Below are 12,954 nucleotides of genomic sequence, written 5' to 3' on the forward strand. Positions count from 1 at the left end.
TGACGAACTCGCCACGGCAGCTGCGAAAATGCCCGGAAATAGTCGAATAGAAGTCATCGAGAGGTCAGGTCACGAGACCTTGCATCGACGGTACTCGTTGCTACCAGCAAGGTGACAGAACTGCATTGTACTGTCGTTGAACATCCGCTGCAGCCTCAAACGGACTTCAGTTTCAAACTGTCGAGTTCAGAAAAAAAAAAACTGCCACTAGTACATCACATCGTGCCGATAAGAACGGTCGTCTCTTCGCATCACCTACTCCAGCCTGCCCCGATACAGCAACGAACGAATCTAGCATAGTAGTCGTTACGATTTGTCGTCGCCACGAATGAAAGATATGAAGCCAAATATTCCTAAAAAATCGCGATCACCAAAAAGGTTACGGTTATGGAACGATACAGTTTTCTGAAGCCAAGACTCTACTCGCGAGATTAGGAAAATTCACTGAAGATTGTCTCAAAACTCAGAAAACGAAAAAAATTAAATTTTCACTGTTTTATTTCTTAAAAGCGCCACAATCTAATGCAAACGGCAAAGGTGTCGACAATCAGCTGATCGCCGAGATCATGTACCGCCACTATTCAACGCGCTGATCGGATTGAAGGATACGCGCTGCAAGTGTAAATAAACAAGGTGGCCAATAACAATCTGTTACAGTTATGCAAAAATTAGTAAGTATATACGAATAAGCTTGTTTGCAGAAGAATTAACGGGAAGACAGACGTGAGCCGCACAGCTCCGTACGTATCTCGGTTAGGGCTAACACACCCTGAGAGTGGAGAGCCAACTTGAAAACAGGGGTCGATAAACACTTCACGCAACAATATTTTGCATCCTTATGACAATCGAAGATCATTTTGTCAAGACTTTCACGCTGATGTAGCCTAAAACAATTTGCACAACCAATTTCGTCAACCGCGTCGACCGCGACAAACCAGCCGCCATGATTTTAAATCCAGGATTAAGAAACAACCAAAAGCAAAGCGCCCAATGTTGAGCACTCAAGTTAAACATAGTTTAGTGCTAGGTTTAGCGATAAGCGATTTTGGTGCAACCGAACGAAACCGAAACTAAGCTTAGGTTCCCGACTAAGCGGCGTTGGTGCAACCGGCCCTAAGTACGGCATCTAGGAGGACCTTTAGGACGACGTTGGACCTTAGGACGACTTCTAAGACGACCTCTAGGACGACCTTTAGGACGACGCCTAGAGGATGACATCGAGAACGACGCCTAGAGCACAACGTCAAGAATGACACCTTAAAAACGACATTAGGACGACCTTTAGCACGACATCAAGAACGACATCTTGGACAACTTCTAGGAAGACCTCAAGGACGAAGTCTCGGACGACGTCAAGAATGACGCCTAGAGGACAAAGTCTAGGAGGACCTCAAGGACGACGCCTAGAGGACAATGTCTAGGATGACCTCTAGGACGACTTCAAGGATGACGTTAAGGACGGCGTCGTCCTTGAGCATACGATTGAGCATCGCATGCTTAATGACGTGAGGGGGGACGCATACCTGCGTCCCCCCCCTCCCGCTGCATTGCCAGCAGTCTGGCCGGCTCCTTAGCAACGATGACACCAGTGCTATGAAGCCACATGACGCGTCACAGCCAATGGGAATTTCATGCTTGTTTAGGTCCTACAGACAACGGTGGCTTTGCTCCATGGGACAGTTAATGCTTTTGCATTGAAGCAGTTGGACGTAACCACTCTTGCAGAGATTCGACATTACAACCTGGGTTTGTTCTTGCAGACTTCTCTTCGTAGAGCACATGGCAAAGGCACGCCTGAGAAGCACAGTAACCACTGACGCCTTAAGACATTGTGAATGGTGGGAATCAAACACTAGTACCTGCCAGTGTGGGTTGGCTTCCTGTAAACAGAGAAGCTCAACCCACTGGCACTTATGGTCTCAGTTTATCCAAGAAGGGAAAGGAACCTTTGTCCTTGCGTTCGACCGTGAAGTGTACAAACGCATCCGCCTAATTCAAGCGCTTCTAAAGACGATCCACCTCACTGGTTTTGACAACACAGAAGCAGTCGCCTATCTAATGCTGGAAGGTTCTGGAGAATAAACCTGCCGAACCTCGCCAATAGCGACTGTCGATGTAAACAAAGGGGCATCTCAAATTGCACAAACGTTGCAATGGCAAAAGTTAAAACATTGATTCGGAAGCTCTGAACACAGAACGGAGTGACAGGACAAGACAGCTTTGAGCATCGGTCTTGGGTTGCCAAAGGCATGGTAGCGCTTTTTTGGACGAGGACAAAAGAAAGAAAGACAAGACAGACACGAGCGCTGAGCTCGTGTCTGTCTTGTCTTTCTTTCTTTTGTCCTCGTCCAAAAAAGCGCTACCATGCCTTTGGCAACCCAAGACCAATACCAACTAGCCCAACACACAGCTTTGATAAGCTTTGAGCATTTTTGGCATCTACAGCGCTCATGGAACTTACACAGAACACGCCAGCCGTGCTTTATACAACTGGAGCGCTATCCTGGCAGCAGCCGAAGACAGGGTAAGTGACGTGGCAATCGATGAAATAGCCCGAGCAGAGGAAGCTTTTTGCTCAAGGTCAAAACTGTGGTTGAACAGATGAAACCTCAGCATTTTTGCCCACCAGGGGACATTCACACAAACGTCATGCATAAGTGACTTAAAATTGACAAAGAATGGGTGGATCACTGAGTGGGCCTTTCACGTTTCTACTGAATGGGCCATCCAATAACCGATGCTTTCAGCAGTTGCCTATACATAGTCTTTCAAAGGAGTGGCGATAAGCGTGGATTGCTTGGCCAGCAGAATCGCTGCAGCGTCCTAAGTTTGGCCGTGATTTCGGTCTTGGGTAAGCAGCCTCCTCCGCTCGGGCTGTTCCGTTACACACCGCGTCATGAAGCCATTGGTCAGCTGCCGCTAGGAAGCGCTCCCATGAGATAAAACCCATCTGACAGCCAACCAGAAAGAAACAAAAGGTTGAAGCTGCCTGCATAGAAACTTGCACTGTAAAAAGGCTTCATCCAAGCATCAAGCCACAATCTCTATCCGATGTGACTTAAGTCTGGGTGCTGCAAGTCTGTAGTCATTGAAGCAGAATAAACTCTCCTGGCTGACTCGGTCAGTCTTGGTCACGACTCACACGCAAGCAATCTCGCTTAAGCCCGTTATTCTCTCGCTTACTCGTGCGCAGCAGTATTGCTGGTATAGCTAAGCCTCTCTGTCCTCACCGACTTTCCTGTTTCCCCCGCTCCCTCCCTAGTTCCTCCGCTCCAACACTGCGGCCACTGCGCAACCTCTCAGGCTCAGCGCGAAACGGCTACAGCGGTTGCCCATGCAATCCAACAGGTGCCGCCCTCATTATGTGCATACATCTGTGCGCTTCCACTAACAGTCCCCCCCCCCCCCCCTTAATTCGTGCATGTAGAGTCCCAAGAGCTCTGGTATTGCACAAGTTGGTCCACGTTGGCCAGACCGCATGCTCAGCCTGTGGTCGGATGTTGCAGTTTATAAACAATGCGCCCGAGCCTAGCGGCACCCACAAAAGGTCCGGAATGTCTCAGGGGGACAGTTTGGCTGCGACTCAGTGGCTCACGCGGCTTAGGGTGTGCAAATCACGGACCACCAAGTCAGCCACACCAAGGTGGCATAGCTGTCATGTGGCATCGTATTGGTGCCGCTGAAACTCCTGTGCAGGGGTGAGACAGGTGAAACAGGTTTTGGAGCAATTTTTGGAGCAGAAAAATCTGGATTTTGGAGCAGTTCAGGAGCACAAAATTCTCGTTTTGGAGCAGCAGTTTATGCATTCTTGAGCAACTTCGAAGCACAAAAGTCTACAGTTTGGAGCAGATTAGGAGCAGAAAATGTTAGAGCAGCTTATCAGAAATTTAAATCATAAAAAATCTGATATAAATCGTAGAAGCGTAGAAAGATATAAATCATATATATCAGATTTTTCTTTTTTAATCATCATTTTTGTCCACCCTGGTTCCAATAAGTCATCAGCGCCGATAAGCAACAATTAAAATATAAAAGAAAAAAAAAACGGAAAAGGCAAACGCGAGTTTTATGCATATAGATGAGGACAGAAAACACAGGCTTGCTGCAAAGTTAGGTGGGCACCAGGTACCTCAAGCTTATACAAACTGGTGCCAAAGCGCAACTGTAGTGCAAAAATTTTGAAAGCGGCGATTCCAGAGCATGAACAGGGAAGCACGGTTTACTGAACCAGACATCGATTGGATGCTCTAAAAAGCACGTGCAGATAGAAAAAACTCCCCACAAAAGTGAGTCACAAGGTAAATAGTGAATTGGTAGAAAAACTATAAGGACCACATGGACGCTAAAATACGAGTGTGTGACTGATTCATTCGATTGCTCACGCACTGGAAGCGCACGTGTAATAACCGAAAGTACTCACGGCGACGGCGACAACCGTTTTGACAATATTAGGGACACACACGAATGAACAATTACACGACTGAAATGCTCAATAGCACTTTTAAGAAAAGGTTTACTCTCAAAACGAAAGAAATACTTAGGTTTGCTCATCTTGATAGCCTGTGCGTCATACCTCCCGCAGCCAGACAGCGAGACCGCGTGACAGCGCACTGTTAGCATGCAGTCAGAAATCACAGCAGAAAGTAGTAGGAAAATCGGGAAAAGACCACGTATCATAGGTATAGAAGCGCACTACAGCTGATATCTTCGAATCTGGTGGTTCCTTGTGCCACCCTGTACTCGTGCCGTGTACGACGAGATTGAATGTTGCCAACTAAGCTCTTGTTTCCCGCAAAACCTAGCGTCGCCGCAAACTTTTTTTTTTTTAGTTTTTGAGTTACTTTGGTGCAGTGTGGCGCAATTTCGACCAATTTCGCGTTCTTGGCACAACTAGGCAGAGAAAATTGGGTTTGTATCCAAATGGCGTAATTGGCACAGATGTCACACCCCTGCCTGTGCCCTGGTCTGGTGCTCCCTTGCAAATGCAAGTGCATCTCTGAGGTGCTGCCTGAGCTCTATGGCTTACACATGGGAAGAGGGAAGTCGGGCCTCTGGATGTTCCTGCAAAGGTGTGAACTTCCAGGGCGTGTGGAGCTCACAGCCGTAGCACAGGAAAGCAGGTGTATAGCCAGTCACCACGCTCTCCGAGGTTCTCATGGCAAATGCCACCTCTGGCAGGCGCTTGTCCCAGTCCCCGTGGGTAGTGCTCTATGCCATGATTCCCTGCTTCACTGTAGCATTATGCCGCTCGACGGTCTGACCCACTGGTCTGTAGGGCACGGTGTGGTGGTTCTTGATGCTAGAAGCTTTCATTATGCCCTCCCACAACCCGCTGACGAATGGCCCGCCATTGTCGCTGGGAATGCTCAGAGCAACACAGTGGTAGCAGAAGACATCCACCATCCTCTCGAAAAATGGCTCGGGACACTGGTGCACGAAGAGGGTGGAGCTCAATAAACTTGGTGAGCTTGTCGAGAACCAGGATGTGTTCGTTCTGCTATGCTGTGGTGGGGAGAGGTCCAATCAGGTCGACACTTAGCTGCTCCATAGTGTTTGTTGACCACGAGCTGTCCATGAGACCCTTGGGCTTCTGTCGGCGTGGCTTGAAAGCCTGGCAAAACTTGCAAGACTGGACGTAGCGGGATATGTGGGACTGCACTCCGAGCCAATAGAATCTCTCTTGGATGCGTCGGAGAGTTCTGAAGTACCCTGCATGGGCGCTCAATGGATCGTTATGCTCCATTTGCAGAAGCAGCACCCTCAGGTGCAGGGGTAGCCAGGGGGCCCTGGTATTCCGTCCCACATACGTCAGGAGGCCCGTGGTGTTGATCTCGATGCTCTCTGCCAGGTCTTGTACTGTGCGTGCCTCAGCCTCAGACGAAAGCAAGTCTGTTTTAGAGAGCACCTCTTAGGCGCCCGTTTCCGGGTTGAGCGGCGTCGCCGTCAGCGTAACCATGTGACGTCACAAAGGTGATGAGTGACGTCACAAGGGTAACCAGTGACATCACAAGGGTCTCCAGTGACGTCACGAGGGTCACGAATGACGTCACAACGGTCTCCAGTGACGTCACGAGGGTCACGAATGACGTCACAAGGGTCCCCAGTGGCGTCACGAGGTCATGTTTAACATCATGAGGGTCACGAATGATGTCACAAAGGTCATAAGCGTCACGATTGACGTAACGAGGGTGACGAGGGTCCCCAGTGACGTCACGAGGGTCATGTGTGACGTCACAAGGGTCACGAGTGAAGTCACTCTCGTGACGTCACACAGGCATACCCTCCCCTCCTCCTCAAGAGCTGCGCTCTAATTCGGCATTACAGGGAATTGTAAACGTTTCTAATTTTTTTGGAACTGGATTATCGCCTTCAAGCAGTCATCTTTAAGTTGCTCTGTCGCCAGCCTGTTTGCGTCTCAGAGTAGCGATATGTCGTTAGCCTCCAGGGCTGCCAGCTCTTCGAAATGTATAGAGGGACTCGGCTCATCCATCTGAATCGGGAAGCAATCCTCTGCGATGGATGGTAAAGTAGTGTCTGCTGCAGGCAGTGGGCAATGGCTTAATGCGTCTGCAGGGATGTTGGCCTTCCCTCTTCGCTGTTTGATAGTGCTGTTGAATCCTTGCAATTGCAGGACCCATCTTCTGACCCTGCTGGATGTCTGTTCTGTGCTGAACATCCAAGCAAGGGATGCATGATCACAGTATATCTCGAAATGGGTGAATTCCACGTACGAGCGAAACTTGTCCGGAGCCCAGACCACTGCGAGGCATTCCCACTCCTGAACAGTGTAGTTCCGTTCAGCATCATCCAGAGTTCAGCTGATGAAGGAGACTGGCCTGAGTTGACCGTCCTGTTCTTGCAGGAGGACTGCGGCGATGCCAATGCCACTGGCATCCGTCTCAATGACAAAAGGGCAGTTGAGGTCGGGCAGACAAACCACTGCTTTTTCTCTTAGCTGAGCGTTCAGGGACCTGAAGGTGGTCTGTTGTGACTGCTCCCACGTCCAGGGGACGTTTTTCCTAAGTAGCCTTGTCAGTGGTTTCGCGATGTCAGAGAATCTTGGGATAAAGCTGTGGTAATACCCTACTAATCCCAGAAATGCCCGCAACTGTTTGACGGATGTTGGGTCGGAGTAGGCCTCAACAGCTTGCACCTTTTCAGGATCTGGCTGACATCTTCCCGGGGATATCACACGGTCGAGGAATTTGAGAACTGTTTGCACGCTTTCCCGTTCTTTGGGTTGATTGTGAGCCCTGCTTGGGCGATCTGGTGCAGACCGTTCTGCAGGTGCTTGATGTGCTCCTGATGTCGTCAAGAAATGCCATGCAGTGCTTGCGTTTTATTCCCTCAAGGACCTCAAGCATATGAATGAAGCATTGTTTTCGGCGTCCACCAGACCAACGAATCCGGCACCTGATGAACTGCGTGGTGCTGGACCATTTCGTCGTTAACCGGAGGGAGTGGGCTTCCTCTCCGAGTCCTGCACCAGTTGCTCGGGTTGCAGCTACAGCTGTGTCCCCAACAAACTGACGCTAGATCCCGTATCTGAGAGGGCATGAAAAACCCTATCTCCTATGGTGAGCTCAAGTAAGCACTCCTTTCCTCAGGCTGTGGCTGCCACTTGTACGGCAGTCTCGTAGATGCTGGCCGGGGCAGCCTCTATGTTCACCCGTTTCCCGGGCAGTTGGCTTGGAGATGTCCTCGCTGGCTGCAGCAGTAATAGCAGGGCTGGTTGCATGGTCTTCCCATGGCACAGCTCCCGGCCGCATGCCCCGCGCCTTTACAGCACTGGCACTGCTGGTGCTCCCTGCTGGTGTGCGCCGAGGCCCACGGCTGGGTCCACTGCGGTGTCGGTCGGGACGTGGGCTGGTATGGGGCCACGACTGTCAGTGTCTGGGCCTGCTGGAAGGTCCACTGCGGTAGTTGCTGTGGTATGGGCGGGAAAGGAGCGGGGGCTGTGGCCAGCTGCTGGGTCTTGCAGTGGGATGCCTGCACTGCCACTGGGTGCAGGGGCCACCATGGGTGGGGACCGATGCTGGCACTCACTGTTGCTGGAGTTGGTGGGTGGCCTTGGGCCAGGGTGACACCATAGTAGTTGACGTTGGCGCTCAGCGTGTAGCCCTGGTTTAGGGCGACTGGATGGTGCTCGACGAAGGAGCGAGATCCTTAGCCACCTGGTTCGTTCTTGCATACTTCAGCCGGTGCCACGCATCTCCATAACGCCGCCGGCAGCCTTGGCCATTTTGCGCAGGTTTGCAAAGGCCATACCCTAACAGGGGGTAGAAGCTGAGCTAGTTGGTGGTACATATTACAACGGTTAAACCAGCTAAACTACGAAAATAGGGAGAAAGGAGTAAAGACAAGCGATCGCTTTACTCGTTTCTCCCTATTTTCGTAGTTCAGCTGGTTTAACCGTTGCCACACCCTAGCACAAGCCCTGGAACTTGGGATGCATTTGCCTGCGGACGGTTGCAACCTTGTCCGCGTCCGACACGGTTTCGCCTATCCCGTCAAAATACTCTGCGATGACAAGAAAAAGTGGCTCCGGTTCTCTCTGGGTGCTGGGTTCGATGCTCGAGCTTCTCCTTTAACCAATGTTTGTAGTCGACAGAGGCAAACTCTGCACGTAACTCCTTGGTGAATGTGTCCCAGTTTTCAAACCCGCCGGAGAACCGCCACTACAGCTTGGCAGGGCCTTCCAAGGCAGCGGGAAGCACCTGGTGAATGCGCTTGTTGCCTCCGATTCCAGAGACAAGGCAGAAATTTTATAATTTCTCTATGAACTCACTGGGGTTCTGGTGGTCTTTGTATCCAATGAGCTTTAGCAACTGAATATTTCTGCACTTCCATGGCATCAGTCGCACCGGATCCGTAGCCGGTTGCTACGCATCCATCGGCCTGTTTAGGAGCAGGGTGCAGACAGTCGCTGCTATTGCTTCACTGTCTAGGGGAGCCCCGTCAGTCAGGCTGAGCAACTAAAGTGCACGAGGTCACTTAATCCATAGTCCGGGTGGGCACAAAGAACCTGAAGAGCTAAACCAAGTAACGGACTGTTTACGTCGGTTCCGCGCTTGTTGAAGGTCCAGGTCCGAGGGACAAGCCCCCACTTGTGACGTACCTCGTCGCTGGTTGTCTCGGCCAGTCTCGGTCATGACCCACATGCAAGCAATCTCGCTTAAACACATTATTTTCTCGCTTACTCGCGTGCAGCGGTATCAGCGCAGTATCACAGGTATAACTATGCCTCTCCGTTCATCACAGGCCGTCCCTTCCCCCCCCCCTTTCTCCTTAATCCTTCTACTCCCGCTCCGTGGCTGCTGCGCCATCTCTCGGATTCAGCGCGAAACGGCTACAGCGGTCGCCCATGCAATCCAACGGGTGTGGCCCACGTTATGTGCAGGCATCTGGGCACTTCCCCTAACAATGGGTTACCGGATGCAGCTAACTTGAACTGCAATGCATTGAATGTATTGCACAGGGATGGAACTGGCAAAGCAGATTTGGAGCAATCTTGGAAGCAGAAAAAACTAGTTTGGAGCAGGCTGCCGGCAGCAAACACGAGGTCTTGGAGCAAGTTGGGAGCAGCATACGAGTTTCAAGAACGTTGAAATAGGGGCTAAATGTCACCTGGTTTTCAAAACTAAAGGAAATATGGCCTGCAAATAACTGCATGTGAATCCAACGGTTGTTTCAATGAATTTTTAGGTACAAATATTTTTCTGAAGATACTGAAGATCGACACCCCTCATCCTTTTGTGCACATAAACCTATACCATGGCAACGCATAATATTAAAAAAAATATTTAGCACCTCACAAACGTGGACCTTATGTGACAGTGATTTAACAGGCCCTTTTCATATTCATAGATGTGTATATTCATAAATGAAACAGCTAGTGATGTCATTGCACAGCTTGCTGTTATAGGAACCGTGCGGATCTAATTCAAGCCCCGACCAGGGCGTCCCTAGCGGCAAACGGGACCGTTGCATCGGGCATCTTCTGGCAGTCGCTGCGTTGGTTGTGCGTTGTAGTGGGTTAGCGCTGTAATTTCTGAGATGGCTATTCCGCACCAAGAAAGCCGCAACAATTGCTGCGTGGTTGGCAAGATCGCGCACGGCACGAAGTACTACATCGTCCCTTCGAAGCCGTACGAGGCGGAGTACTGCGCGACCTGGGTACGACTTGTGCGTCCATACAGGTTAGTGGTGTTTCTTACCTTCCAGTTCGCGCTTTGTGCTGCTGACGAATAATACAATTAACTTTTTTTCTCTTCTAGCGACGATGGAACAGCATCGACACCGACGGCAAACTCTAAAGTATGCAGCAAATACTTCACCGGAATCGAGAAGCGGAATGCGGTCGCCCTCCTAAGACTACCGTTGGATGTTTCCATCAGCCTACAGGAAGATAGTAAAGAGAATCGCGGAAGGGCGCGAAAAAAAATCGCCCAGTTATTGTCAAGCTGATTCAGAAATAAACGTACATAATTACCGCAGTCCACTCAACGCCAACAAAAAATTTTTGCGGGCACGCTTAATTCTGTTTGCAGAGTATGGCGCTCCGTGACATCCACTTGTCCGTCGAAACAGACCTCCTTCCCGTCGCACACGCGGCCAGATTCATGAAACAGTTTTCTCTTCGTCATATTGGCACCACGAAAGAAGCTTTCTGGATTCGTAACCGCCTTAAACCCCGTCGTAATCACCCCGGGAACACTGTCTGCTGTGCTGCTAATCGCCACTGCTCCCCCCGATGATTCTGCACCGGCTACCGAAGAAGCTTTCCGGATTCTTAGTCGCCCACTGTCCTGTGTGCTGTTCTTTGCTATTACTTCGCGATGATTCTGAGCCGGCGGCACCGGCTTCCGAAGGAACTTTCCGAACTCGTAGCTGCCTTAAATTCCGTCGTAATCACGACGGGGACACTGTCCGCCGTGTTGTTCGTCGCCATTGCTGCCCGATGTTCTTGCGGCGGCTACCGCCAGGTCGCGGCGAACAATAGGCGACCGCCGCGACACGGCCGGCTTGCTCGCTTCCTATGCTTGGCCTCCCCTGTTGGCCTGCCCCATGTATAAGGTCAAGACTAGTGGAAAAAAAAAAAAGACTTCTCATAAAGAAGAGCAGAATGACACAGAGTAAATACCTAGGAACTCAAAAAACACTAAAGTGCATTCAGAAGTTCAGTTATTTGGGCTTTGTCAAAGTTGGCACAGTATGGCTCTAAATATAGAACACCCCCCCCCCCCCCCCCTCCGACCCCAATTGAAATTTCTTTATATAATAAAAGAAGGGTCTGCTGCGTACAATCATGTAAATACTGTGCTTGACTTTACTTCAAGTAGAAAATCTACTTGTAAATTTCAGTAAGCTTCCAGAAAGTGAGATGTTGATGATCACACTCCATCATTACTTTCTCGGAATAAAAAAGGCCAATTCAAATAGCTAAAGTGTTAAGAGGCAACAGTGCTTGAAGCACCACATGCAAAATTTCCTCTTCCAGTAGCATTCCTGCGAGGTAGCTGACGGGCTTTGCGACTGTACTTGGCCCAACGCTGCTTTTGACAACGATAATAGGTGTCCTGCTATGGTCCGGTGCCAATCTATCTGAGTGACATTAGATACTGCAATATAAGCTGAAATGCCCCTTATGATTTGGTTATGTTATTGGGCTTAGCAGATAACGTATCCAAGTCCAATTTAAGCTTGTGTGGTCCTCACATTTAGTTGAAACGCTGTACTCTTTTAAACATCCCCCAAGAAAGCAAGTGAAAGTAGTACTTACTGTCAATAACCCTCTTGATTCTCCAGACCCTTAAAAGAACTATCAGCACTGCAGCCTCCTTGGCTTTGTCTTTTGTAGGCGATGCATAGAAAGCCACATCCAGCGAAAAGGCTGTGATGATGATGACTGCATCTAGTATCTGGCAAAAAATACAAAAATAGGGAACAAATTGTAAGAGTCGAAGGAGCTCGTAAAACCTGTTTCGCAAAGATCAACACAAGAAACAATAAAATAGCAAGATTGAAGTTTGGCTTTTGGTGTTTGTTTCCCTTCAAATTCAAAGCTATCAAACAATGTCTCTTTCACATGACCAGATTTCATGCTTATCAGTTGTGCCAATACAGGATCTGGCAATGCCAAAAAGTTACTAGAAAATAAAGTTGTTTTTGTGATATCCCGTGATCGTATCTGGCAACTCAGAATCAAAGTTTAGTCAACATACAAAAAACAAGAGATCATAGTTTTTTGTATGCCCTACCTGAAAGAGCAACATGATTAAGCCATGAAGGTGACAAATTCAAACTGTGGTTGTCTACTTTATAAGAACAAATAAAAATACTGGAGGTTTTGGTTTGGCCTTTTTACACCAAACTGTGAAATATATGTACATGTGGTAGCAAGTTATATTGGTGGCAACAAGTGATACTGGCATCATGGGCAAACACAAAAAATAAGCTTAATTATAACTTGCTCAGATTTCACTAAAGCAATTTGAAACACATTACAGTAGGGGTTCTGATCGCACTGTACTGTTGTATTATGATTTTGATGTATTATGCATGCTGTAACCAGGCAGCATAATACATGAAACGGGAGGACAGGCCCACTGCCACGATGAACATATACTACTGTGATAAGCACAACTACAATCAACATACTGTATGATACACAGCATGCGTTCATGTCACGAGAATTGCCCGCCCCCTACTTTTTAAGCACTTAATAGTATAAGCAAGGGAAATGTAAAGTACCCACACCCCAGCAATCTTCTGAGCCCCCAAACTAACCTAAATGCTCCTCCATGTCCGATGCTTCTCCGAGAAGCCGGTGCAAAGCGGTGAAGCTTTATGCACATGCATCGGTGCAAAGCAGTCAAACTTGACGGGAGAGAGCCAACGCAAAGCAGGCCTGATGGAAGCGGCGTGGTTTTTTTTAAAAATGAGTACTACTCC

At 49.1% G+C, this 12,954-nt stretch overlaps 1 protein-coding gene across 1 annotated transcript in view; it reads right to left on the reverse strand.

The window, feature by feature from the left end:
- LOC8030143 (transmembrane protein 266) overlaps positions 1 to 12,954 on the reverse strand; it is a 55,343-nt gene that overhangs the window by 25,283 nt on the left and 17,106 nt on the right. Inside the window, exon 6 of the mRNA XM_042290414.1 lies at positions 11,783 to 11,921. Coding sequence (XP_042146348.1) covers positions 11,783 to 11,921 — 139 coding nt within the window. The remainder of the gene's footprint in view (positions 1 to 11,782; positions 11,922 to 12,954) is intronic.

Source organism: Ixodes scapularis, unplaced genomic scaffold (assembly GCF_016920785.2).
Source record: "Ixodes scapularis isolate PalLabHiFi unplaced genomic scaffold, ASM1692078v2 PGA_scaffold1__304_contigs__length_218370807, whole genome shotgun sequence".
Classification (NCBI taxonomy): domain Eukaryota; kingdom Metazoa; phylum Arthropoda; class Arachnida; order Ixodida; family Ixodidae; genus Ixodes; species Ixodes scapularis.